At 38.1% G+C, this 27,620-nt stretch overlaps 1 protein-coding gene across 2 annotated transcripts in view; it reads right to left on the bottom strand.

The window, feature by feature from the left end:
- Positions 1-2,970: 2,970 nt before the first annotated feature.
- The window catches only part of efna3b (ephrin-A3b), a 56,861-nt gene continuing 32,211 nt past the window's right edge, over positions 2,971-27,620 (bottom strand). For both annotated transcript variants that reach the window (XM_077599542.1, XM_077599541.1), the window contains exons 3-6: positions 13,006-13,298; positions 12,819-12,884; positions 11,664-11,741; positions 2,971-4,459 (exon numbers count right to left, since the gene is read on the bottom strand). In XM_077599542.1, the coding sequence (XP_077455668.1) occupies positions 4,341-4,459; positions 11,664-11,741; positions 12,819-12,884; positions 13,006-13,298 (556 nt within the window). In that variant the 3' untranslated portion in view covers positions 2,971-4,340. The remainder of the gene's footprint in view (positions 4,460-11,663; positions 11,742-12,818; positions 12,885-13,005; positions 13,299-27,620) is intronic.

Here is a 27,620-nt window from a genome sequence, read left to right as displayed (position 1 = left end):
AGGAAAAAAACGTAATGGAAAGGTAACAGTCGCATATAATTAAACATTCCATGTTTCCTCAGCTTCCACATCTGGGCAATAAAGATTTTGGAGGTTTTTTGAAGGTGTAAACCTGAATCAGGTCTGCATAACCACCACCTGTTATTTTTAATGGAGCTATTTATTTGTTCAAGTGGATGACACATGCTGTGGCTACAGAACTGAAGACATGGCATACAAAAAAATGGACGCACTCCCATACCAACAATATGGGGAAAAAAAAATCCAATCTGACAACATTATCTACGCAGCATGCACACGCTTTGCTGTGATAGCTGCAGCTGTTCTCCTGGATTGACTTAACCGTCACATCGTCAATGAAAAACCTGATTGTTTTGTTGTGTGTTTAGAAAAATAAGAGGCGGACGCACACTTTGTTAAAAGCAGGATTTGTATTATTTTGTTATCACGCTTACGGTTAGAACCTCTGTTGTCATGTTTTGTTTGTTCAGTTTACATTTAAATTCATTCCAGTCGAAAGGTAAACATGATTGTAATTGTTGTTCCCAACACTAATAAATGCTTCGATTGCGTTGACAGACAACGCCGCGCACAGTCTCATACACGCACGCACACACACACACGTTCTTTTGTGTCCTACTTCTTAAGTGCAAGAATGATACATACCCTTTTTAACCCCATACCCTAAAAGCCATATATACAACTGGGCTGGAAACACTGCATTGTGATATGAAAAATGTGCTCTAACATTATATGATTAGAACCATACATTTTATCTAGTACATAAAAAGAAAACAAAAATGTGGCCACATATATACTATGTACTTTGATTTAAAGGTGATTGCAAATGCCACATTCTTTTAAGAGCAGCCCTATAACAAAAAAGAATGTTTTCATTCATACTGTAAATTGTGTATGAATGAAACTATGTAGGAGAATACGGTAGAACCTCTGAAGTTGCCACATTTAGTTCAAAATAATTGCATATTTAATTTTGAAATTCAGCAGACAAAAAAACGAACCTAAAAAAACAACAGAAAAAATGTTCATGCCAGGTGGACATTTTACTTTGTATCTCCTCCAAATTATGTTATTATATTGGTAATAACGTAAAGGTACGGGCAATGTGATGAACATGAAAGGTTTACATTTCAAATGCATGCCTATTCTCTAAACAAACACTCAACTGTCATAGCAAATCATAACTGTATAGCTATTCTGTTGCCTCTTCTTCTCTTAAAATGAAGACAAAAAATTATGTGGCACTTTCCTAGTAAACAAAATTTGAACTTGTTTATTTGACTTCTGCGTACACTAAACATAACGATTGTATTCCTGTACTGTACAGCAACCAAATTGTGAACTAATAAAATGTACAATTTGAAGTCCTATTTTTGGTATATCAGAATAGTTTTTTTCTGGTAATGAATATAACCATGGCTTTTGACCAGAGAATTAAAATCCTGCTGGGAAAATAAAAAAAAAACAGGAAAAGTGGAAATGCACTCAAAACGCAAGATTTAGACTTTGGTTCTGTTAATATGGAAATATTTAACTTTTCTTTGGCTTTTTTTTCTTCCTATGTTAACACAGAACAGTAGACTGATCTCCGTCCTGGCTGTTCAGTGCATTATTGCTCGTTGGCACTTATGAGAGAGAATAATTTGTTACAGGCGCCCGAGTGGTTGGCGTGTCAGCCTCACAGCTCTGGGGTCCTAGGTTCCGAATACAGGTCGTTCCACCTGTGTGGAGTTTGCAGGTTCTCCCCAGGCTTGCGTGGGTTTCCGCATGGCACTCCGGATAATTTGTTACAACACCGTCTCATACCATAAAAATTAAGAAATATTTCTTAAATTGTTAAATGTTCAATTTGTTTTTGCTCATATACTGCAGGAGGCGTAAAATCATATTTGTCCGTTGGAAATATATGTTATACATGTATTTTTGAACTGGAAAGTGATTTTCACGTTGTCTGTGAAACATAGTTTCTAAACTATTGCTATGCCTAAAATATCCCCATAGATGGTGGCATTGCATCACTTGGATTTGATTTTAGCACAGCTTTCAATGTAAAATTCATCTCATCTTATTTTCTGAACCGCTTTATCCTCATTATGGTCGCGGAGGGTTCTGGAGCCTATCCTAGCTGACTCCAGGCCAGAGGCGGGGGACACCCTGAATCAGTGGCCAGCCGATTGCAGGGCACGAGGAGATGGGAAACCACACACATTCATACCCATACCTAGGGGCAATTTAGAGTGTCCACTCAGCCTACCATGCATGTTTTTGGAATGTGGGAGGAGACTGGAGTATGCGGAGGAAACCCACGCAGGCCCAGGGAGAACATGCAAACTTCACACAGGTGGACGTGACCTGGATTTGAACCCAGGATCCCAGAGCTGTGAGGCCGACGTGCTAACCACTCGCTCCACCGGGCTGCCCTAAATGTAAATCTAATAAATAAAAAGATTCTGAGATGAATATGTACATATATACATATACGTATGTATATATATACATACATATATACATACATATGTAAGTATGTACATCTGTGTATATATATATACATACGTACATATGTATATATATACATACATATGTACATATAAGTATGTACATATGTACATACGTATATGGACATATGTACATATGTATGTGCACATGCATATGTACACATGCATATGTACACATGCATGTGTACACATGCATATGTACACATGCATATGTACACATGTATATGTACACGTATATGTACACATGTTGAATGAGTTTGCGCTACACTCAGCATTAGAACGAGCATGTGAGAAAAGTCAAGGCAAAGCGGATTTCGATTGACACAAAAAACATGATAGAATATGAACATAATACTCTGTGTGTCAAAATAAGGCTAGCAACTTTTAGAACTCTGCTTTGAAAATGTCTGCACTAATGTAATTAATGAATGAGTTAATGAAAGTTTTACAATACTTAAATTTGATTCAATTTATTTCAAACAAACTGCGAATAAATGACTGTATTAAACTTCAGAAGTTCCACTACATTCCCTCATGATGTTGTAATGTATGACATTGTTTGAAGCTTCATTTTCAAGAAGAAAACAAAACAACAAATTTGTTATACATTAGAAAGTTCAGCAAAAGGCTAAGAATGTCAAAGCTTGAAAACCAGTCTGCATACAGCCCAAGTTGATATATGGCTCCTTTGTATTCCATCACTGTTAACAAAGACACATCACAGAAAGATAAAAAATAAAATAAAAAATAAAAAAAGAAAACAATCAAAAGACAGCTACACTGAAGGACACTCAGCTTCAAGTTCATAGAAAAAAACACACTCTTTGATCACATTTCAAAACATTTACATGTTCGTTCTCTTCGGTCCGGTCTTAACATTTACACGAGCGCTTGAATGCCTCACATGCCGCTGGTTTGTGAGGGGGCGGGTAAGACAGAGTGTCATGAGGGCATCTCAACTAGAGTCCACAATGGCTGGCTGGCTGGGGTGTTGAAACCGTGGTGAATTAAGGTGCTAGTCGCCATGGCAACGCTCTTCTTGGTAAGCACTTGTTATAGTAGTAGACTAGTAGTGTTGGTTGACTTTTGGCTGGACACAACTTCCCCACGGTCACTTAGAATGTTTCCAATCTTTTTTTTTTTTTTTGCATTGGAATGATATTATGTTTATGGGTGTGGTGTCGGGATGTTAGCATCCGGTCACACACCCAGGCATATTTACATACATAGGAGAAATGGACAATGAGATGGCGGAGCAAAGCAACGCCAACACGCTCCTTTAAACGCTCTTCGGTATTACTGGGTGTTCACATGCAGGGATGCTCTGCTGCGACGGTGCACTTGTGTGCTTTGTTAACCTCAGACATTTGAATGCTTTTCTGAATGGACCCCGAATGGAGATGGCGAGCCACAGGAGTCCCAAGTGGTTCATGAAGTATCTTCAGATTGGGCAAAAAAATGTCCTTTAAATCTCAAGAGTGTGATGTTTCCATTTCTTTGAGTTCAACTGAGTTCAATTTATCCTGTTGTGAGAAGCTATGGGAACAAATCCACAGGAAGTGAACCAGCCAATCAAATGCATTAGTGGATTTAATGATTTGTGGGTTTTTTTCCTCTGTTTTTGTTTCTTTTTACAATAATTATCATTTCAGTCTGATGTTGCCACTTTTATAAATGCTTTGGGTGGCGTGCGTGAATCAACACACCCACACGCACACTCGACGACACACATACACAGACTGCATCTTCACTGTCCCTCCGACCGCTGTACCATCCACCCTCCAAAGGCTCGTTGGCATGGTGATGCTGATTCGACGACCGTTGCTAGGACACGAAGAGCGTGGCCAGCAGCAACATGGTGATGGTGAGCAAGAGGCGGTCCCGGGATTGGCTACTTCCGCTTACACTCTTCTCTAGCTTGGGGACAGAAGGGTTAAATTCATCTGGGGAAGAGAACAGTATAAACACGTTAGTCAAAGTACTAATATGTGTGACATACATACAGACCCTGTTTGACACTACAGCATTTTTACCATAATTATTTACATCACATCGCATCAGGATGTATTAAGTGGTTCTTATTCTATTAGCGACATTTTTGAAATGCATGAAAATATTGAATTTCAGCAAATGTTTAGATAAAAAATATTTTTAAAAATGAAGGACTTGTAAATGTAGGACAAAAAGGTTTCCATTTTTATCTTTAAAAATCTCATATAATCACACTTTAAATCCAAATAGGCCATGTTATGAATCATTTTGAACTAGCAGATAAAGTCAAGCAAGATTTGACTCCTAAAGCCAAACCTCACATGATTTTATGCTATACTAATTCACTCGTAACACTCTTAAGTGTATAATTACATGAAAAATGACCATAAACAGCGGTTGACTGTGGGGCAAATAAAACACTTAGCCTGAATGAAAATGAGTACTACTTAAAAGGCATTTCTCGACATAATTATCTTCAGTATTTACAGTTTAACAGGGTCATGTTTTGTGCTTACATATTCTATGTGATTCTCTTTCATTGTTATGACTTCACCTACTGGATGACCCACTTTGCTGTTGTTACTTAAAAACTACTTAACAGTAAATATGAAAATATGTTATATGTAGGGTATTGTAGCATGAAAGAAGGTCAACACTGCTGTCGTGTTATTATTTTAAAGCTGCTGCCACTGTTTCGACCAGATGTTATGATGAAGCTAAACATCTGGTTCATCTCTTTCTATCTGTAGCCCAGTGAATCACATGGGTTTCTGACTGTATTCTTTGCTTAATGTCCTATTATTGGCCATTTCCAGGGTCCTAATTGGGATTTTTGAATAGGGAAGGCCGAAATGGCGGCAAATGAGTTCAGTAGATACAAAGATTTTTCAATAATACTCACACTATTCTATATGCTTTGCGAAAAACTGACAATAATGCATTTTACATTGAATTGTGGACTTACAATAACAATATATTTCAGGTGAAATTGTGGATTTGACAGTTTAACAGGAAAAATGAGCAAAACATAGAATTTAGAACCTACAGTGAACTTAATTTGAAAATTTCCACTATAAATGAAAGTGTCTGTCACGTCCAATCTCTTGCCTTGGCAATCATTAAAATGATTCACGTGTACCTTATGAAGAGCCCGGTGATGTTGAGGAAAAAAATAACCCAGACAGGCAGCTGACTGACACACACTATGCGTGTCAGCTGTTATTAAAGAGAACCTATTGTTCTCCACACCCTGTCAGACAAGCACACACACACACACACATACACACACACAGACAGGTGGTGATGTCATAGAACTCGTGATGCACACAAAGTTTTGTCTCGCCGCACTGACATGAGGTCGGACACACCTGACCAGGCCGACTAATGAGACAGTGGAGCAGACGTTTTATTATTCATGTTTAATGGCGTTCAAATATGAAAGGGCAACATTATAGTCTGGCAGCCCATGGTCGCTCACATAGACTGATATAATGACAGGCCGCCACCTGCTTTTAAAAAAAGCGGACACTGCCATTTTGTGCACTCGCGGTAGCCCAGGAGTTCAGATTGAATATGCTGTGGACCACATACAGACAATTCTCTTCCGTAATCAATTTACAGTACATTATCATGAGTCCTGTAATATCTGTTGCATTCATTTGGTATCTACAATATTTATTAATTTTGTATTCAGTCACTGATGTTGCTGGGGTTAACCTGAACCTGTAAAAAGATGTTTTCTTCACCCCTATAAAAAAGTAACCCTTTGTTAAATAAGGCAAAGCTCATGGTTGTTTTATCTTCCAGATAAAACTATATATTTAATCCTAACCCTGACCCTGACATGAGTGCAGACAGCATCGATTCAGTTGTGACTCAATGAATGATTGTGTAAATAGGAGTAATGTGATTGAGTGGTGTAGTCTGTCCCTGTGAGCCGATAATAAGACCATTCAGTGGCAGTGTAAAGCTAAAGATGCAGCTTGAGTTGCGCTTACTTAAAATCTTAAGTTACCACAACTTTTAGAAGTCTTATTTTTTTTTCAAGAGTATAGTTTACATTATCTACAAATGACCAAAAGCATTTGTTCCATTTAAAAATTAATTATGGCCCTTGAGCACTGAAGTGTGGGTTAAACTCTTTCACCTCTCGGGAAGTTTGCAAGAAACTGACAGGTGCGGCAATGCTTTAAATACACAAACAAGCATCTCAAGCAACTGGTTCAGACACGTGCTCGCACACTTAAACACACGAAGCTCAGGGGTAAATGAGAAAAATAAACACATAATAATTGGTTGACGTGAGTAGTCGAAAACAGCTCGATAGTGTCTGACGAACTCAGACAGCATTGGCGCCACTGTCACAGTGACATGTGGCAAGGATATATATTACATTGGACGTCTACCCCTACGACTGATCTATACTTTGGTCGTGGATCATTTGTATACGAATAGATACGTATACATTATTACTATACTTGATCATTCCAAAATATTAACCCAAGACCTAAACAATAAATCAATGCCTCCACTACCACAGTAACAGTGAAATCTTTCTTCATTATTCAAGGCACGTAGTATAAGACAGTTGTTTTGTTAGTTAAAGCATGATTTCGCTTGCAGAAAACAAGAAAATCAATAAATTCAGCAAATGGTTACAAATCAATTGCCTCTACTTGCCCCTCACTCACATAAATATGGCGTAAAGTGACTAACATTCTACAAAGATGTCAAGAAAAAGATAACACTATTCATACTATTCAACTACCTTGGAATGACTTGCTGTCATTGAGACAGCACGTTTAATATGCACCTGTTTTTGTATGTTATAAAAAGTGAGTGTGGATCTGTACTAAAGATGAAGATAGAGTGCTCTGCAGTTTTTTTTGACAGCTCTTATTTGTATGTTTCTGTAGATATCATTCGCAGATCATTTGTTAGTGTTTGTAGCTAAAATGAATATTTGTATGTTTCTTACAAAACATATTGCAATTGGTAATTCAATACTCTCAACATGTCCAATGTTATGTAATTGGACCCACCAGGGCAGTCACAAGAGATGAACAGTTATTTTGACTCCACTAATCGTCTTTGACTTCATATCCAGTTGTCAGATAAAGTTGCCCTCAGGCATTCTATTGAGTTTTCACATCACACTCGACTATTTGATTAGAAAAGTAAGGACAGCACAAGCTAAATTTAACATCACCAAACTTTTTGCCAAATCTAATCTCTTCTGAAATGACATAAATATCCATTCATTTTTATAGCCTAATAAAACTACCATAATAGCTTTTGCAAGTTAAAATTCAAGTCCTGACATGGTGCTGAAACCTGTTTTGACCTCAGTGAAGATCATTTTCCAATGTCAGTCAGAACATTTCCAGACAGCATCTGTCTTTTCTGGTGGTTGTTGGTCAAAGAATTTGATGACCTCATAGATTCAGTTAATTATGATATTGTTTTCATCACCATTTAACCTTTGACACACCTAGCCCTTGAGATAATACTTTACAGCATAATTACACAAACAAAAAAAACACAAAGAATTAGTCGTATTCATAAATTCATTAAATCTGGCTTTTCTTCTGCATGCAATAAAGTTTTTATAATGCTCACAGTTATAGCCTGTAACAAATTAATTCTCTTTGTGTAATTTGGAAGTCAAGCACAATCACAGAATATGTTCGACATTGGACATTACAATATATCAAAGCTAAAGGCAATGTAATTTCAATTTAAACTAAAAAAAGCTCTGCATCGGTAGGCATCTCCGATTGACACTAAATGCGGTTGCGTGACTAACATTACATTCTCATAAGTGACATCGTTGATGATGTTCCTGGCAGAGGTCTTCCAACACGTCGTCAGCAGTTAATTGCTGCGATAATAAAGCCCATTAAAGAAAAAGCTTCTGGTTTCTTTGCTAATGGTCGAACCTGCTCATCAGATCCTGAAACCTGAGCCTTTGTGACGGGAGGACGAGCACAAACATGCTCTTCGGAGAGCTGCTCACACCATCTCACACCACCTCACGCCAAATGAAATCTAACCGCAGAAATGCTGTATTCAGCAAAGGAGGCTGTGTCAGATTGAAAAAAACAAAAAAAACAAGTGACAACAAACAGGTTGATTTGAAATTGGCTAGTGTTCGGAATGCAAAAAGTGAATAACAATAATTACAAATGTGCTGCGACAGTGGTAATTGGATGTCTGTCTTTGCTCATCTGGCTATTCTTTTTTAGATAGCAAGATGAGCAAAGGTATTTGTTTATGGGTTCATTTGTTTGTATAATAACGGACAAAAAGGAATCCGTGGTTTCTCTTTTTTGCATAATCTTCCTATTATTAATACTTTTATTTGTTGTCTGGTGAAGAGAAATCACACTGCAAAGATGTGGGATTTTATCACATGAATTAAGTTCTTTACATTAAGTACTAACATTTACGTACTTGCTAATAGTAGTTAATAATGTCATCATGTCAGGCAGTTGTGATTAAAATTGATTTAGATTTTCACATGTAATTATAACGTGTTAAAATATCACTATTTAGACATTACACGTTTGTTTTACTGACATTTTATTTTAATATTTGATTTATTATCCTGCAGTTAAAGCAATGTGTGACAGATAAAGTTGTTGTTCTGTGTTGTTGAAAAGGAAATGAGCTATTTAACTTTCAAAATATAACAGAACATTGACGAGCAAAATGCAAAACTTATTTAAATTATTTAAAATATTGCGTTTCGAACTTAGTCATCATAGGAAGTTAAAAAAATGGTGAGCTAAAAATGTAAACTTTCAAAATTTTTACTCTAGTGTAAATGTAGCTGGGAAAAAAAACTTTAGTTGATTTTATTTTGATTTCGGTAGTTTTGACAGCTCTGACATATAATGGGACTAAAGTGTATTTTTGTGCCAGCGCAGACCATGCTAAATCAGTTTTGGAATTTGGTAGCAGTCTGTGACAATATGTGTAACTGTAAATTAAAGGTAGACTTTTACTACTTCTCTGAAAGAGGAGAAGAGGGTCTAGCTTTTGCTATACCATAGTGGATGAGCTGCACCAACATAAGCATGTTTGAAGGGAGTGTAAAGAAGCCTGCTGATTGATGGGAAAGTGTGAGGACAAAAGCAGCATACCCAAATGTGCTCTAATACAGCCCAATCTGTTACTTTACAACGTGAGATAACCTAGTTTTTGTAGTTTTCCCACTAGGCTGCATTCCTACGTAAGTGCAAGGGGAAGGGAAGTAAGCAGAAATTCACAAAGAGTTTTATAGAAGAACACAACAGCATTTTTACAGTATCTCAACCAGTTCATTTTACCTCCAGTCATTTGTCACAGCAATGATGACTTTTCTCATGACAGTTAACCGACTGATTTATGAAACACATACGCACACAGCAATTAATAACAAGCTTATTTTACAAGGTGCCACAGAAGAGTGCAAACACTTGATAGAATGAGGATTGATGCCCACGTGGTTCCTTGCATAACTCATTTGGCTCAGTTCACATTATTGTTGTTTTTGTTGCTATAAAGTGACCGGGCACACCTTTGGTGGAGCTGCTTAATTGTATCTGTCACGTATTAGTTTACTACCTGATTTGCTGCCAATCAGCATTGACAGATTAAGCATCATAGCTGTGACATTAACTGCTGTATAACCTTGAGATTGCCAATATGTTGTAACTAAGTGGAAGAAATACAGTCATTCTGTATCCACTCACTATGACAGACACAGTCATGGATAAAAGTCTTAAATTGACTCATCATGTTTGTCATTAGCAATGCTTCTGCATCCGCAGTGTCCAATGTCATGCTCGGGAAGCAATATCTATACATGGGGTGTGTTCTTTTAATGAGGAGTTACTGTCGAATTTATTTTCTAAACATCATAGATACACTACATATAAAATACTTGATTTGGATAAAATTTTACAGAAATAAATATAGACCTAGGTGTGGCATTATTGATGGATTTATGCTCTTATTGATTGTTTTGAACTGTTCACTTCTTGAAGAAATCGAAAGCAGAGCACAAATTGAATGGAAGATCCAACATTTAAAATATTATAATCATAACTGTATGTTCAAAATAAAACGTAAATTTGATTCACCACAGATAGTAGTGTTCTGAACAACCGGCAACCACCAAATTAGAATCATTAAAAATGTAATCATCGAGCAAATCATGCCAAATCAAGTCACATAAGTTCGTGAACATTGTGGGAATGTCTGCTAAATATGATAAAACCATGCTCCACAGAACTGTCAATCAAATACCTTACATTTAAAAGCTTTCTTACGTATCCCTACACGTTTCAGTGGAGAAAATTAATCTCCCTGGGGGCCTCCGGCAGCTGAAATATATCCCACCGAGTCATTGTGGAACTTTCAGCAGTCAATCAAAAATGATTTCCCAGAAAGAAAAAAAAAATGCTATTCCTGAGTTTTAAAGGTAAATTAAAATAAAATGACAGATGCCGCCACTATCTCCATCAGCCATACAAATACACAGTACTTGATATATGTAACGGTCATTACCACCAACAGCCCTTAAAAATTTCAACGCACTCTTCTTTTTATGCAAGTTTCCTTTACTTTGCAAGGACAAACATTCATTTATGGCTGTTTTCATAGCGTTGCAAGAAATCTGGCCGAACCAATAGGAATGATCAGCAAGCATTAATTACACTATGTTTCGGACAGTATTTTATCTCAAACACAATCAAAATGAATTCGAAGGTCCATTCTGCTATTCTAAACTTTACTATGAAACAAAACATATTTAGGGAATGGGGCAAACATGACAAAGACTAAAAAAAAGCTGCGATCCTATATGTACAGACAGGGATGACTTCCAAACACACAAAGAGTAAGCATGCAATAACAAGTGACATGAATTGGTAATCACAAGGATTAGAAAATAACACGTGCAGCCATGAAACAGAACCTAACCAAAACCGCCCCCGACACAAATGTCTTAGAAATATGATTTCTAATAAACAACTGAAGCTTCGCTATTTCTATTTACTCAATCTACTTTAAAAAAAAGTATTTTCAAGGAATTAGGTAGTGATTCTGATCTTGCAGCTGTCATACCAGTGTGAACAAGAAAGGGTGAAGAAGAGGAAGAAAATGACTCACCGATGTCATCCATCTTTAGGCCCGGTCTAAGCGTGTAGTCTGCCTCTGTTGGTTCTGGCTCGTCATCGACATCAGAGGCTGGGGAGAGAAGGACGGTGATCAGGTGTTAAACTATTGACCAAAGGATTTTAATTACTTCTAACAGGAGATCTTGATAGGCACGTGCAGGAGAGTAGCAAAAAAAGGGCATGGGGTTAAACAAAATGGCCAGGAGCGCAGTGACTGACGAGCTGCACTGGGAGTCCAGAGAAATGGACAGTGGGGTCAGTGGAGTTAACAATGATGAAGGGCACCCGAGTCTGACAGGGGAGGAAAGGTTAATATTATAGGGATGGCTATGATAAAAAGACTGGACAAGGCTGGGATCAAAGTGTGTGTTTATAAATGGCTGTGTGAGTGTCGGAGGCAGTGAAAGAGGTTAAAGCTACATATACAAATAGCCTCCCCCTGACCACAAGGAGAAGCAATAAATTAAATCTGACAAGGGATCAGGATGGTGCTTGGGGAAGAAAAAGAGAGCAGTAAGAGGAATTGAAGGATATACTGAAGAGGGAGGAGGAGATGAGGTAGAGAAGCAATGGATGAATGTGAAAAGCGTAAAGCCGCAGGGGAAACTCTGCAGTTGCATTAATAACACTGTACTTGTTTTCGACTGTGTGCCACTTGTCTGGGAAATGTTAAATGTGGCAAAACTGTATTACGCCATTTCGTAATTGGGTACAATGCTGAGGTTTGAATTTGAATCACACTTCCTTCCAGTGTGGAGTTTCCATTTTTTCCATGCTCATGAGTGTTTATGTTTAAGTGAGCTTCTGAGTCATGAACTTCGCAAGGCATTAACAATATTAGGCCTGTGTTTAAGTACGTAACAGTAGGAAATTTGAAGGTTGGTTAATTGAACACTTGACACTTGGGCAGGACCTTTAGGAACATAATTAATGGCAAATTAAAAGATACATTTTCCATATCACTGCATATCCCGATCACACTTAACAAAAAATATAGGGGAAATGATCCGCTCATCAAAATGTCTTTGTGTGCCCACCAGTTAGCAGCCAGCAGGTGTCCCCACAGCAAAAAACATGCTGAGTGAGTAAAGCGAGCAGACATTCCCAGATGGGTCCTAGTTGTGGTTACAAAATGTGCGAAACTCACCTGTGGAGCAACAAACATACACACGAAGTCTCAGGCAGCTGCGGCCGTGGTGATGAGTCGGTGTGGCTGTTAAAGACAACAACAAATATATGAAGGCTGGCTGGCGTGAAGATTGTCAGATCCCACAAAATGATTGGAAATAAACCGGTGAATGAATCCAGATTGATGGAGGAGCAGGAATACTTACAGATGTAGTAATACTCCTGTCCAACGTGAAACTCGTAGCCCAACGAGAAGGCGCTGTAGCGCTGGAACTTTTCAGAGAACTTGATGGGGGCGTGGGGGGCGTGCGGTCGGTTGCACTCCCACCTTTTGAAGCCCATCTGGGGGTCGCAGCTCCTGTAGCCGCGGTAGCTGACCATGTAGAGGACATACTGCTCGCTTGCGCCCACCATGCGCTGGCTGTCGTTGTAGTGAGGACAATAGATGTCCAGGTAGTCGTTGACGTTCACCTGCATTGTGTAGCCCTCGCGACGCAGACTGGACAGACAAAGACAGACATGGTAAATTATCACACAGACACTTTGTTTTCTTCTGTAAGTTAATGCATACTGGTAAGTGGCAACATTTAACATGATCTGGAGTTTCCAACTGGGATTGCCAGCACACTAGTCTGCAGTGTGGGATCCTGCTGCAGAATATTATCAAATGTCATTAATATGACTGAATTGGAAATATACCGTTATGTGACTGATGGTACAATTATTATTATTATTCAATTTATTGAAAAGTATAGTGATGGCTCACTACCAATTCAGGGTGTACCTGCCTGGTGCTCATAGTTTAGACAGAATGGACTACGGGCCCAGGGGCCAAAGCTTCTCTTCTCCATGTTAGCGTTATGTTGCCCCCTAACCACAGCGCTCATACATCAACATAAAGTGAACACAGTGCTTGACATCAACCCTAAAGAAGGTACGTCTGACAGGAAAATACGGTGTTGTTGAGTGTGTATGTGTTGTAGTAGAGATGACAAAATGAAATATATTCTTTGCTGAAATCTAAAAGTCATCATTCTCTTCCCATGGCTGACCATGGCTCATACCTGCTGTAAATCAAACACAGTGTATGTCAGTGGCATGATCCAGTCAGTTGGAAAGTTCCAAAAGGGAGGCCTAAGTGTGTGTAATACAAGAACGTCACAGGGAGGCAGCAGAGTGTCATAATGGGACTGATGAAGCTCTTTTCTGGTTCTAGGTCAGGTCTCCAAGGAGATTATTATTCAATTATTAAATGAAGATCGAAACACTGAGCTCTTTGCCTTCCTCTCAGTGCTCTTCTCAACCCTCATCTGTCTCCCCCTCATTTTTTTTTTGCTTTTATAGCCACATTAAGGAGTGATTAAATGTTGGACTTTCAATCTTTTGCTTCCTGCTCCTCTTGCGGCTCTTCTCCCAGGGCAATCACACCATTTTTGGTTCTTGCAATGTAATAATGCGCAATGCAGACACATTGTACTTAATTTAAAGTGAGTAGCTGGGTTGCTTAAGAAGGAATATAACAAATGAACCGGCTCTTTAGGCAAGAACATGAATTTTTTAGTTCTTGGATGAATAATTTTTTTGTGGTCTATTACCCAAGAGCCACTTGCAACGAAGGTAACGATAGGACAAAGAACCATATTTGGTAACTTTAACTCAAGTTAAAAAAATGTGAGCAATTTTTTTACTGTAATAAATACCGATTAGGGTGGCTTCTGACCGATTGGTTAGCACATCGGCCTCACAGTTTTTAGATCAAGGGTCCAATCCCTGGTGGGTTTTCTCTAGGTACTCTGGTTTCCTACTACATCACGACAACATGCATGCTTGGCTTTTCTCTTTTTTTAAAAGCTAGTTTTACAAATGTTGAATAAAGACATCAATAGAATAAAGACTATAGAATTGTCAGAAGACGTCATTTTATATTTATACAGGTGTTACAGTATGTGGGGCATCGATCACATAAGATTGCGCAATTTCTTCATCCATTTTACGAAAAAAAATCTGCCATTTTGACCCATGCAAAAATCATCCATGTTTTTATCTGTGTGTCATCATGGGATGACCATTCAAAAGATCTCAAGAATTTAACGCATTCGATTCAATTCAATAGTCTAGTGGCTCTTTGGAGAATAAAGGTTCCAACTGTATTATAATGGGAGTGCTTTTAATCCCTTATTAGGGTACTTTGCATTTGTTAAAAAATATAATGCATTCTGTTTTATTTAGCTTTTAAGTGCAATATATATCATCTTTAAAACATTATTTTCAATTTGGCACTACGGTGTACAGGAAGTACAGCTGTGTTACAACATTACAAAACCCCTACTGCAGTAACAGACATGTTTTTCTCCCAAAAACTGATTTAGCATCAGATCAAAATACACTTTAAACTTGATTAGACATTATTTTGAACAAAACTGTATGCTGTCATGACTTGAGGAGTTTCATTTCAAGTAAGTAGTATTTTTTGCCCTCCTTTGGCACTTCTAAGTAATTACAAATGTGGAATAAGGGACTTCTGCACATTCGCCTGCCTGACATTTGACAGGAACTCAAAAAAACTGTTCATCACAGCTTTAAAACTCAATATTTTTTTCTCTTCTTTATTTACATTTCTTTTTTTCTAACTATAAATTTCAAGGCATATTGAATGCATTGTGGAGATCCACTTGCATAACAATTACACGCCTCGACAACGTGAAGGATGAATGTTTTCCTTACTGTGCTTACAGCTAGTTTTACAGTAGATGTCAGCAGAAATAGAGCGTAGGCTATAGGTGAAGGTCTGCTCTTCTCTGCCGCAGTGGTACATTTGTGCTATTGTAGTGGCGCAAAAAATATATATATAGCGTAGAATTTTTCTAAGAGACAATATTTACTATATAAGGTGGGGAAGTTCAAAGTAAAAGAAGGCATGGTTCCTCCAAAGAGGCCTGAAATCCAGATAGACTCAGGGTGCAGTAGAAGCTAAAATGGAGCAGGCACATTATAATAAATAAATAAACACCAAACGAAGGGTTTTATCCTTGCAAAAAAATAGCAGGGGCGAAAACAAAGAGAAGAAAATGAGCTCAGAGCATCTTGAGTCATGTAGAAGCAAATCCCTGCTTTAAGATAAAAGCACGTTTTACTATCCCTCCTGTGTGCATGCGTGCGTGTCCGTGCGCACCTGCTTTGCTTTTCTACTGCGGACAAGCATTTACTGTGTGTGTGAGACATCAAAGCGTCAAACCAGAATCTAACGGACTTCTAAACTAAATGGAAAGACCTCTTTAAGGGGTGGATCAAAAGAAAAATATGAAGGGTTGCAAAATGTGATTTCACCATAGTACAATATTAAGACAAGCCGGCAACAGAATTTCCAGCTACAATAATAAAACATGATACAAGAAAACAGACCAGATAATGAGTTTGTATAGGAACAAGTGATTTGGGGCTTTCGGAATAGGGAACTTATTAAATGATCCATCTAGTTGTGCCTCTGCAGACTAATGAAAAACTGATATTAAACAGAATAATAGCACCATACTCTGAGGAAATGAACATAAGCGTTATTTACTGAAAATAACCCTTACTACAGCCAAAGTTGATTTATTGATACAAATGAGTCATTTTGAAGGTAACAGCCGTGTTTAATGGCTTTTGAAACCCGTTCTAATGCTGTTGAATGGAGACATATTGGATTGGAAGTGAACTTCTTTGGAAAAAAAAAACCTCTTCCTCAATTATGATAGACAATTGTGTCTATTACAGTCATTTTTTTCAGATTGTACATGTTATACAATGTGTCAGATTCAGTCCAATGGACAATGCAGTAATCAGTTATCATGTGCATTCGCAATAGAACAAAAGCCACAATTTATGAAGCACAATGAAAGAGTTCCTTCATCAAATAAACTCTGTGATCATGTTACAAAACAAATCACGTCCAATGAAGAGCAGCACAAGTGCAAAACTCTGTTCCAAATGAAATGCGGCCACCAGATGTTTACATTACGCACTTTTTTTTCTTTTTAAAAACTTACTGTGACACTCCATTCTGTTTGCATCACATTTTTTAAGTGAACATTTACATAACAACAATGGATTTCCATAACAGTGTGTCCGTTTAGTGTCTAAAGTAAAAATTGATTTTTCTCTTATTCCACAGCAATCTAATGGATTTCCATTTGCCCTATTGGAGTTTATTACATAATAATGCTCTTGGGGAGTACTAAGTGAGAGAGGAATGGAAATAAAGTGGCATTATGTCTGCTTGTCTTCTTGTTTCATGTTGAATCGCCTTTCATTTCGTATCAAGAATTAAGCTGTAACATCACTAAATAAAATGTGTCTTTTTTGTGGAATTTGTTTAGTCATTTCACAAGAAGTGGTCTCCATACAAACATTTTTCTTTCGTATTGATATATGCTAAGTCAGTCTTAGGGGAGAGAAAAAGGCAATTGGTGTCCGACTGCATTATTAATCACAGTAAACAAATGACTATACATAAAAATTGCTACCTTATTTAATTTAAAAGTGAGTTAAGTTTTGCAGGATAAAATGATTCTATTACATGTGTCTGGCTAACGAGACACTCCACACCTAACATAAGGTGACAATTGTAACGCCTTTGCTAGTCAAAACAGCAACAAAGAAGCATAAAACAGCCTCTAAGCTGAAGATCTAAATAATGTTGTACACAAATATCTTCTTAATGTGACACTCCCCAAGGACTAGTGTTGTTAACAATACTAAAAAGAAAAAGTCGAGGTCAATTTGTGAAATTAATGTCCACTGAGTGAGAGAAAACCATGACCTAATTCCCTATCAACTTCCGATTCGACAACCTGGAAAAAGAATGGAGGAAATTCATCAAGCATCTTTCTCATAATGGAATTAGCAACATTTTTCCCTCCACTTTAACTCACTCGTTTTTTAAAAGGACGTTGGTTAAGGACTGGCGTTGTAAAACAGTGAAGCAATGCAGTACATGAAAAATATGAGGAGAGCGTTAATCAAAAATTTTACACAAAGAAAGCAACATTATTTGCATGCACCAAGTGGATTCCTCTCACTATTATTTTTCCATGCCTAACCCGTCTTGCTACTCGGGTGTATTGTGTTTAAAAGCCCACCGGAGCCCTTTTTAAAACACTCTATGGCGAGGAATGATATTAACAGGTACATTTTGTACAAGGGCTTATTAAAACCTCATTGTTCAGGGATTGTTCAGGAGAAGGCGCTGTAATTGGAAATGTTGAAATAATCTCATCAGCAACCTTGAAAAATTGGCATGGAGACCATTGGGAACACAAGAATGAAGAAAAAAATTTGATAATTACCTTAAGTATCCACCGTTAAAATATATTTAGCCAATTAAGTGTACGTATATGAACTCTTTACTGGTTTCAGTTTATCATCTACAAGTTTAGGAATTGGAATTACCTGTTTTTACTCCAAAAATGTGATTTCCCTTCCCCTTTGTTCAGTTTCAGGGTTTCTTCTGATTCCCTAGCTCTTGAGTACAAAGAATGGACATCTACAAATCTATTTAAGATAATGACACACTGTTTCATCCCTGTGTGAGTTACAGGGGTCTAATCGCATGACATCATTACTATAGATGACACACCCTGTCACTGGAGCCGAGCCAGTTGAACAGATGAGGATGGGGCGCCGTCATGTGATGAATTCAGCTTGGTCTAATTATGTACATACTTCATTATCAGACATTTTTAAAACATCACAGGAAAAATACATGAGGGAACCTCTAAAGTCAAAGACGGCCATTCTGTGATGCATTTTGACCTTTAAAATGTACCAGTTTTACCATATAATGTGAATTCAAATATGGTTTAGCTATTAGAAAACATCGTTAATTATGCAGTCGGGTCTGGAAACATTTTTAATATGATGAATGTAAATTAATGTAAAACTAAGAAAAAAATATTTAAAAATATATATATATAATATTTTGTTATTAAAATAATTGTTCTACTTATATTATATGGACTACCCATGTTATAAAAAGTTCAATTGCACATTTGAAAGTTATCATCAGTCTCCCCCAATGCAATCTTGGTTTACGCTTTTGTGGAAAGACACCGACAAAATCAAAGAAAAACCTAGACACCATGTTAAAAGAACTTAATCCTCAAAAGAATTGCTAAATTCAGCATGGCATCCCCCCGTAGCGATGCCGTTAGTGTTTAAAACAGTTGATTGACAGTGGAATAACCAAAAATGTATGCTTTGTAGAAAGCCAGTACTCTCATCAAAGTGGTCCAGCCATGTTCCAAAAATTGCTATTCAGGATTTTAAAGCTATTTGGCCTCCCGAGGCCACCATTCTTCTTCTCATCTTAGTCCAGCACAGAGATGGCAACATTGTCTATGCGTGTGGGTGCGTGTGTAGGTTACAATCAGGCATCAGAGCGCACGATAGAAGGGAAGATCTCTCCTGCTGAATGGAGACTCGCAGACATTTGTAGCATGACTGAGGCTGTCATCAAACACGGAGGCAAATCTTCCTACAGAAGCTCCCTCAGCTCACTATTCTTCTTTTTACCACCTTTTTCTCTTAACTTCCATTGCCTGTATTTGATTTTTCATCTTTTTTTTCTTATTTTCCCTGCATAAATACAAGAGTTGCAAACTTTGATAGCACACCTCTTGATAGTGAAGCAGTCTTTAGTACGCATGATCTAATGAGATCTAACAATAACGTCGTTGGATGAAAATATTTCTAGTCGAAACAAATTGTGGTTGTCATTTGTAGTGATGTAAAACTGGAGGTCATTGCAATGCGAGCGGCTTCTTTCATAGGACAAATAAAGAATGGCGGGTGCTAATTCCCACAGCTGTAAACAACGGGATGCATATATGAGGAAGATGGTGAGTGAAATGCAATTTTAATACATTACTCATAGTGCTGGTACATTACATTTAACAGACAAGAGGACGTGGTAATTAAAATGTCAAGAAACGGAGGAAATTAGATGAAAGAATTAGTCCTACTGGTACACTGACACACCCGGTGGTGCATTGACATTACAGTCTTCATTTAATGGAAAATAATTTATCTAAACAACATCGGGGACTTGCAACATATTTGTCTATAAATCCTAGTTCAAATTCCGATGTTTTTATAATATAACGTAGAAACCAGACACCAGAAAAAAATCATTTCAATCACCTAGTCAAGGATAGGATGGGGGAGTTGTGAGCATTTTCAAATACCTATGGTACAGTAAATCAAAATGCAGTGGCGAGGGGAATCAATGCCATGCCTGTTTAAAAAAAAAAGAAAAAATACTTTTGCAAAATGTAATAGAAAGGAATTTTGCTCAAATATGCCTGCCCAAGAAAAATGATGGCTTGTATAAATGATAGTTACCATTTTGCATTAAATGTTTTTAATTAAAAAAATGGCACCACCAGACAGAGAAGTCAGCACAATGGTCATGAAACTTTATGATGCAGATCAAAGCATAAAGACAGCAATCGATGACGAATCGGCTTTAACGGTAGGACAATTCCCATTGACGCTACGATTAATTTCACCAGTGAGAATGATTTCAAGACACGCAGTGAGAAGCAGAAAAAAATCCACCGGAAATGTCACACCCCTAAAGGCTTATAATAAACAGCCAAAGCAAACAAAAATGTGGATGTAGACTTAAAGCACAAACAGCATAAGCTCTTCTTCACCGTAATGGGTGACGGACAAAAGTCACTCCTACGAGACCAAAGCATGTGAAGACCTTATTCTCTAGTAAAGGGGATTTATTAAAGGACAAAAAAGAACCATAGCATAAACAAATATAAAGACAGAAATATTGGATTCATCTCTGTGGCGGATTCCATTGGATTGGATCTGCAGAGGTTCCTAATGAAGTGGCTGATGGGTGTACTTGCTTTCAGTAGAAATCGATAGGTGTATGGAGTGTGTCAAACGGGCTGAAATTTCCTTCTGTCAAGGCTGATACAACACGTATCTCTCAGCTCATGGTCCATTGCTGGTAATTGATAAAAGTGTTATAGCTTCAAAATCTTTTCATTCCCTTGCCACGTCCTCCCTCTTCTGTTCTTGCGCTCCCTAACTCCCTTGTTTTCCTCATCTCTTGAGCATCTTGTCTTCTTCCTTTTTCATCCATCATCCTGCCTGTCTCTCCCTTACCCCGCCTGGATATATTTAAAGCGCAGCGTGAACAAGGATGCTAATGCAACAATGGGCCCTTGAAGAACACATTGCATTTTAGATTGTAATTTAAAAAAGACATATTGGAGGGCTGGTTAGCATGACATCTGACATTCTAAGATTGGGGTACAATGTCAAGTATGGTGTCCATTGTGGGTTAAATTAACAATTAAAACTTTCCATAGGATTGTATGCGTGTTTTTCTCTAAGTTGCCCTGCATTTGGGTGGTTACTGGGATTGGCTTGGGAACCACCACTTGGATATTGAATGAAAATGTTATTGATATTATATTTTTCTGGATAAGATACCTCAGCTTTCAAGAGATATCGCAAACATTTTACAGGAACTACTGTAATAAAGATTATAACGTTCTTAACTTTCTGGGTATTTTGACTGACTAAAGTGAGCCTTTCAAGGTTGCAAATAAGTTATCCACTCTACACAAGTCATCTCTAATAGATCGTCAAAATTAGACACCACAGTGCGTACTTTCTCAGCAATTCATTTAATCTACAAAACCTTTCCTAAGAAGTACAAGGTGAAAGACCTTGAGAAGCTCCGCAGCAAGGAAATTCAGACTAATAAACATATACGTGCAGATGTGCGACCCACAAATGTACCACATTGTTACAGATGAATGTTCACCATTTTCAGTCGATTGTGGGTGGACAACAAACAAATTGAACTTTTGATAAATAAACTCAAAGAAGAAACTAAGAGAGAAACGAAGATATGGATGAAAGAATAAACTAATCTTAAACGGTGATTAAAGGAAAATGTTGGTAGGGAATAAAAGCCAGACAAGTGCTTTTGGCCCTTAATTTGCTTGCGTATTGATTTTGTTTTCACCTTAATTCATCAAGTGCTTTACAAGCATCCGGTGTACCACGGCCATCTCTCTAGCAAAGGCCTACAACGCCATCCTCCCCTTTGCTTCCGTCAATCCTTTTGGGAGGGAGGGCCCTACATCCCAGTGTGCTGCCGCTGTTGGTGTTCCAAAATCTCAAGCAAAAGATGCTGCGAGCAGACGTAGGCAGCCGACCAGCGCAGGCGGGGAAGTACGTTGAGCGAGAGGGTGTGCATGCTGTTGGCAAAGCTCCGCTATGATTGATGCTGATGCAGTCGGATGACTGTGAATAGACTCAGCGCTAAGCCAGACATTACCCTGTGACCTAGCTATTGATTCTCGTTTCCACTGGCCCAAACAACACAACAGCCTGACTGACCCCGGCTCGCGCCAAAAACCACACCAAAAACACACACAAACGCACATGTATACTGTAAGTCAGATTGATCTTGTAGCGTCGTCCTGTGAAGGCTGATCAATTTGCCGCATAACAATCACTCTGTAGCTTCCTGGCTCAGTGTGACAGCCCTCTGTCCCACTGACTGATGTGTTCGGGTCAGGCGTTGAAAGCTCCAGTATCATTGCTTCGGGAAAAAGAGCTCAAGAAACCTTTCCAACAATAACAACATCACTCAGAACTGTCTCTTAAACTCCACTCTCTATGAGATCCAACAAAATACATTATATTGGATGATTTGGAAGTAGAAGAAAAGTATTGGCGTTGATAATATTTGCTTAAAGTGGAAAGGTGGAAATGATCAGCAATGATGAGCCAATGACTTTGCTCACTATGAATTAGTGGAAACTCTTAGGTAGAGCACAACCCTTAATCATATAGGAAAATATTTAAAAATAAATAAATAAAGACAAGATACTTCATGAATCCTCAAAGTTGAGTCATGAGAAATATGAACTTTTTCAAATCTTTAAAAAAAATGTTGAAAAAGATCCCCACACTGTGATAAGCATCCTCAACAAGAACCAAATCTCACCTAACATAAACCAACCTACAACTTCGAGAAGCTTAACATGGCCTAAACAAAGCCTAGACAACTTTCATTTGACAAATCATGAAATAACCTAGGAACATCATCCAAACAATGCTTACCTAAATTAACCAACAGTAGTAACTCAACGTAACCCCAAAAACATAACCTAACGATTACCATGAACAATAATCCAAATAAACCAAAGGCAAATTGACTTAAACTAGAGCCTGCCACTTATTGCACAATGCAAATCTAATCTTCTAAACAAACCCAAAATAATTATCCTAATCCTAATACTATTCCACTTTATTAACACTGCATTTTAGAAGAAAAAAAACTGGTACCCTTCAAAATGGGTAGGAATAATTTGCCATAGCTGTTTGACCCATGTCGTGTATTCTGACAAGTTAGACACGGAACAGCGAGCTTGATGACTGTGCATTCGAGAAGACCACGCTGGAAAAAAAGAGTCCTAATGGTCTTCCAAGACAAAACCACAGCTGGCTTTCAACATTAGTCTCCATGGCGACAGAAGAAGCTCTTGCCATGGAGCTTTTGTAGCCCAAAAAAGAGGAGGAAGGAGGAGGCTAAGGGGGTTCATTGCTTGGTCTTAAAACCATCTATTTCCTTTTCATCCACATCGCTCCTCAGACTCCCTAATGGCTAATTAAGTAGCACTTATTACGGCTGCACATTATCACAAATTTTCAGCTATTACTGTGGCAAATTGTGTTCTGTCCTGTTTTTACCCCTCTTACTTTGGTTGCAATATGAAAAAAGAAGGCTAAGAGCAGTGTAGGCGGCCGAGTGGATAACTTGGACTGTAGGCAATAACTTTAAATATGTGAGCCATATGCCATTTGCATGCTAATATAAAGTCTGTAGAGCACATAAACTCCAGAAGATGTTTGTGGAGATGACCCCGTTCCACCAGAGGAACCAGGGTACCCGTTTGGTGTCTTAGTGCACATGCAATGCTCGGTTTGTTCAAATCAAATGCGTCCCCCAAAAAAATGGGTTGATTTTCCCGCGGCAAAGAGCCGAGTTGGAGCCACATCACTGGGACACTATAAAACATCAGTTCATAATTAAATAATTTGTGCAAGCCAAACTGAAAATGCTTTGGCCTCTGCGGCCACGAGAGTGACACGCAGTGGGTGGAGGCTCTAAAATTTATATTCATTCATTCATTCATTTTCCATAGACTAGCGCTTATGTGTCCTGCCCCACTCGTAACATTAAAACTTGTTGTTTCCCAACACAGACCGGAACCATTGATCTCAGGACATGCTCACGACTCCTTCATCGGGCCTTAAGTAAAAATATTTGTTTTCTTAGTTTTTGCATTTTCATTATTTGCCATCTACTGACTTGTTATTGTTGAGCAGCTGATTCCAGAAAAAAAGGAGGAAGAAAAAACATAAACCAAGAAATATTCTATTTCCCCCCCAATAGGATACAGAAGGTTTGAGATACTTTCAGGACTAAACTTTGCGGGCTTGAAACAATTAATCAATCTGACATGTCAGATGGTTTTGTTTATACAAGTATTTTCCTTCGTAAATCCATCTGGCTAGAAGCCAAAATAAACAGTTTGGAGTAGGCCAAGCACTTTTAAAGCCTCAAATCGACCACAGACTAAATTAATTCCATATCTCAGGCTCTCTCTCCGAACAAAAAGCACAACCATTAAAAGTAAAGTCATTATCAATCCATTTGGGAAGTAGCTGAGTGGGAAGTAAAATTTTAAGGGCAAATAAAATCAACAAAATTACATTGTGTCACAATAGTACAGTTAGTTTTGTTGGAGGAGAGGGTTTTATAAACATCATTTTCATTACAACCAGCCTTCAGTGCTGTTCTTTACTTTTCCTTGAATATTGAGTTAAATTCTGATGAAATTGCTAGCACATCAGGACCTCATTATGTTTCATACCAAACACATGCAGACATGCCAAAATGGATTTTGCTTTGAGCACTGGGAACACAATATTCCCTTTTGTGTGTTTGTCTTAGCAAGGTGAAGCAGCGTACGCTTTATTGCTATTCTTTTTCACTATGGTGCAGGTTTACTGCATAGATTTGAATGTTATGGTAACGGGGTGGCACTTTTTTCCCTTTCATATAGTATATAGCCTCGAGGCTCAGTTGTTTAGCCATTCAGACCACACCCTCCTTTGTTTTGTTGAGGTGCAGGGACTTGGGTAGAATAAATGAAACATATTCACAATTTGTTGTTGTTGTTGAAGAGAAAGCCTGCAGATTAGAACAGATTGCTCATTTAAGAGTTTAGAGCTCAATTAGCCATTAAGAAAAATAATTATCTGTCAAAGAAATCAATGCAGCAAAACAATGCATGGGAAAAACAATGCTCAGACCATCTTCTTTTCTAAGTGCAGAACAGTTGTTATGCTTCCTGAATAAAATGACTTCCCACTGTGAGTTGTATGTGGATGAAAATGTGTGTCATACATTTAATGTGAATGGATAATGATTATTAAAGATATGCAAAGGATTATTTCCAAAATGTTTTTATTATCTCTGTTGATTAAAAAAAAATCTATAACCGCCAACAATATGGGATGGAAATGGACTCTACAGTCGCACAGTCATGCAAAACCTTAGAGCTCAAATGATCATCAATTACATAATCACAATCAATGAATGATGGATTTTCACTTTCACATTATCACTGTCTCATTCCTTATTCTAAATGAATAGCTGGAGAACAGTCATCATTGAAATCACTGACATTGATGGTTATACACGACCAATCTGATATGACTTAGGGGAGGGGGATTCTTGGAGCGAACGATCACTGTCCTAGCCTCAGAGTCCAAATTAATTTGACATCTATTACCAGTAAGGAGCATTTGTGATATAGATTTTACCAACTACTACACACATGGAAATACTATATAATACTATTCTACTATAAGATTGTGTGAATGCATTTGAAATTGAAAGGGTGCTTTTGTCTCTCTATATGATTGATTGGCGTCCAGTCAACTAAGCCAGGCTCCATTTCCCCCTCAGTTCTGACCAGGATAAGCAGTATAAAACATGGATAGATGGTTGTATTTGCATAAAAAGATTTGCGTTTTTTGGCCCATCTGCAAAATGCATTCTATGTATTTGGGGAAGGTACTGTACTACTGATGGTGTGTGCGAGGGTGTGTGTTTTGTGGGATTTCTTGTCACGACTTGGTGGTGATGTGGTGATTCTCTCCAGTGAACATGAGCCGACTCTGTCAAGACTCAACAGTCTATCAGTGGAACATCCTTATCCTGTTTCCTACCTCCACATTACTCAGCCCCTTCTGTCTCTGTCCTTATCAGGCTTTCCCCCATCTGTCTACTTCCATTTCATATTTCACGTTCAATTTTTTTGACAGCGCTCTCCTCCGACACCTGAGGCTCCATCCTTCTTCTACCCTCCACTGGCCCGTCAATGTGTCGTCTCTTCGCCCAACCGTCCGTTCCCCCCACCCTTTCCTGCTTGCTCCTGATGTCAATATGTCTGACGGTGTGGTGGCCAGCTGTCAATCATTACATGACAGTCAGCAAAATGTGCAGTGACGCAGACCTGTGTGAGTGCGTGTTAAATAAAACATTACACGTAAAGACCTGACCTGTTTTTTCTGCCTTTGAAGCTTAAAGTGAATGAATGCCTTATGAGAAACCCTGCACAAAAACAACAAACAAATTTAAAAATCTGAATGCTCCGTGTTCGACATTGTGGAATGATGAAGAGCACACTGATAGAAATAAAAAAAATATTAATCCAGTATTTCATGACATACTGTGCTCCCTCAACATACTAATGGACTTATAAATGTGTAGTGTTTTTCCTACCTCCAAGGTACTTAAACCACTTTGACACTATTCTCATATTTACCTATTGACGACTCAGCATCCTACAGAATGTAGGGTTCATTAGCTTGTCTTCTTAGCTTTATTTTATTCATTCATTTTCTGACCCCCTTATCCTCACAAGGGTCATGGAGGGGAGTGCTGGAGCCCATCCCAGCTAACTTCGGGCACAAGGAGGGCTTTTGGGAGCCATCGCAACACTGCAATGATGGCACCTCGTGTGCGCTGAGTTTCAGCGTATAACTTAGACTAATGTATCGTATTTTTTCGCATATTGACCGCAGCCGTACCCTTAAAATTACATAAAATTGTTGAATTTTACGATTTCTCTTGTATAAGATGCCCCCTGATTCACAATTTTCACCTCCATATTCATATTTTAACAACCATTTGGAATGTGCTGACATGGTAAACACTACGAACACATGTATCAATGCTACTCGCGTCTGGCCAGTCAGAGCACGCAATATACGTTTTTCTTTCTTTCTTGATTTTAATTTATAGACGTCAAAATACATTTTGTTTAGAGTTTTATCTGTTTATCTTTTCTCCATTTTGAAGTAAATGACCATATTGGCCACATTCTCTTGTGTTATGTCATTTCGTCTTTGCCACCTTGCAGTTTCGTGCATGTCAAGTCTAATTTGTTCGCATATAAGCTGTACCGTTGATTCAGTCATCATTTTTTTTAGTTACAAATATGGCGTATATGCGAGAAAATACAGTGACTAATCATCATACTAACTAGTCAACCAGTTATTTGGAGAAAAAAAACCCAATTTTCATCAAACTTAAGCATTATTTTGGCCCAACAGGACTGCAGTCTACAAATGAAAGTGGAAAAGGTAAAGTTGGCATTTATTTTCAAAAAGAAGACAATACAAGTTATTACTTTGGCGCAGCTGCCTTCCTACACCGTGAATGAAA

Source organism: Stigmatopora argus, chromosome 4, assembly GCF_051989625.1.
Source record: "Stigmatopora argus isolate UIUO_Sarg chromosome 4, RoL_Sarg_1.0, whole genome shotgun sequence".
Classification (NCBI taxonomy): Eukaryota; Metazoa; Chordata; class Actinopteri; order Syngnathiformes; family Syngnathidae; genus Stigmatopora; species Stigmatopora argus.
This window is presented reverse-complemented; position numbering and strand designations above follow the sequence as displayed.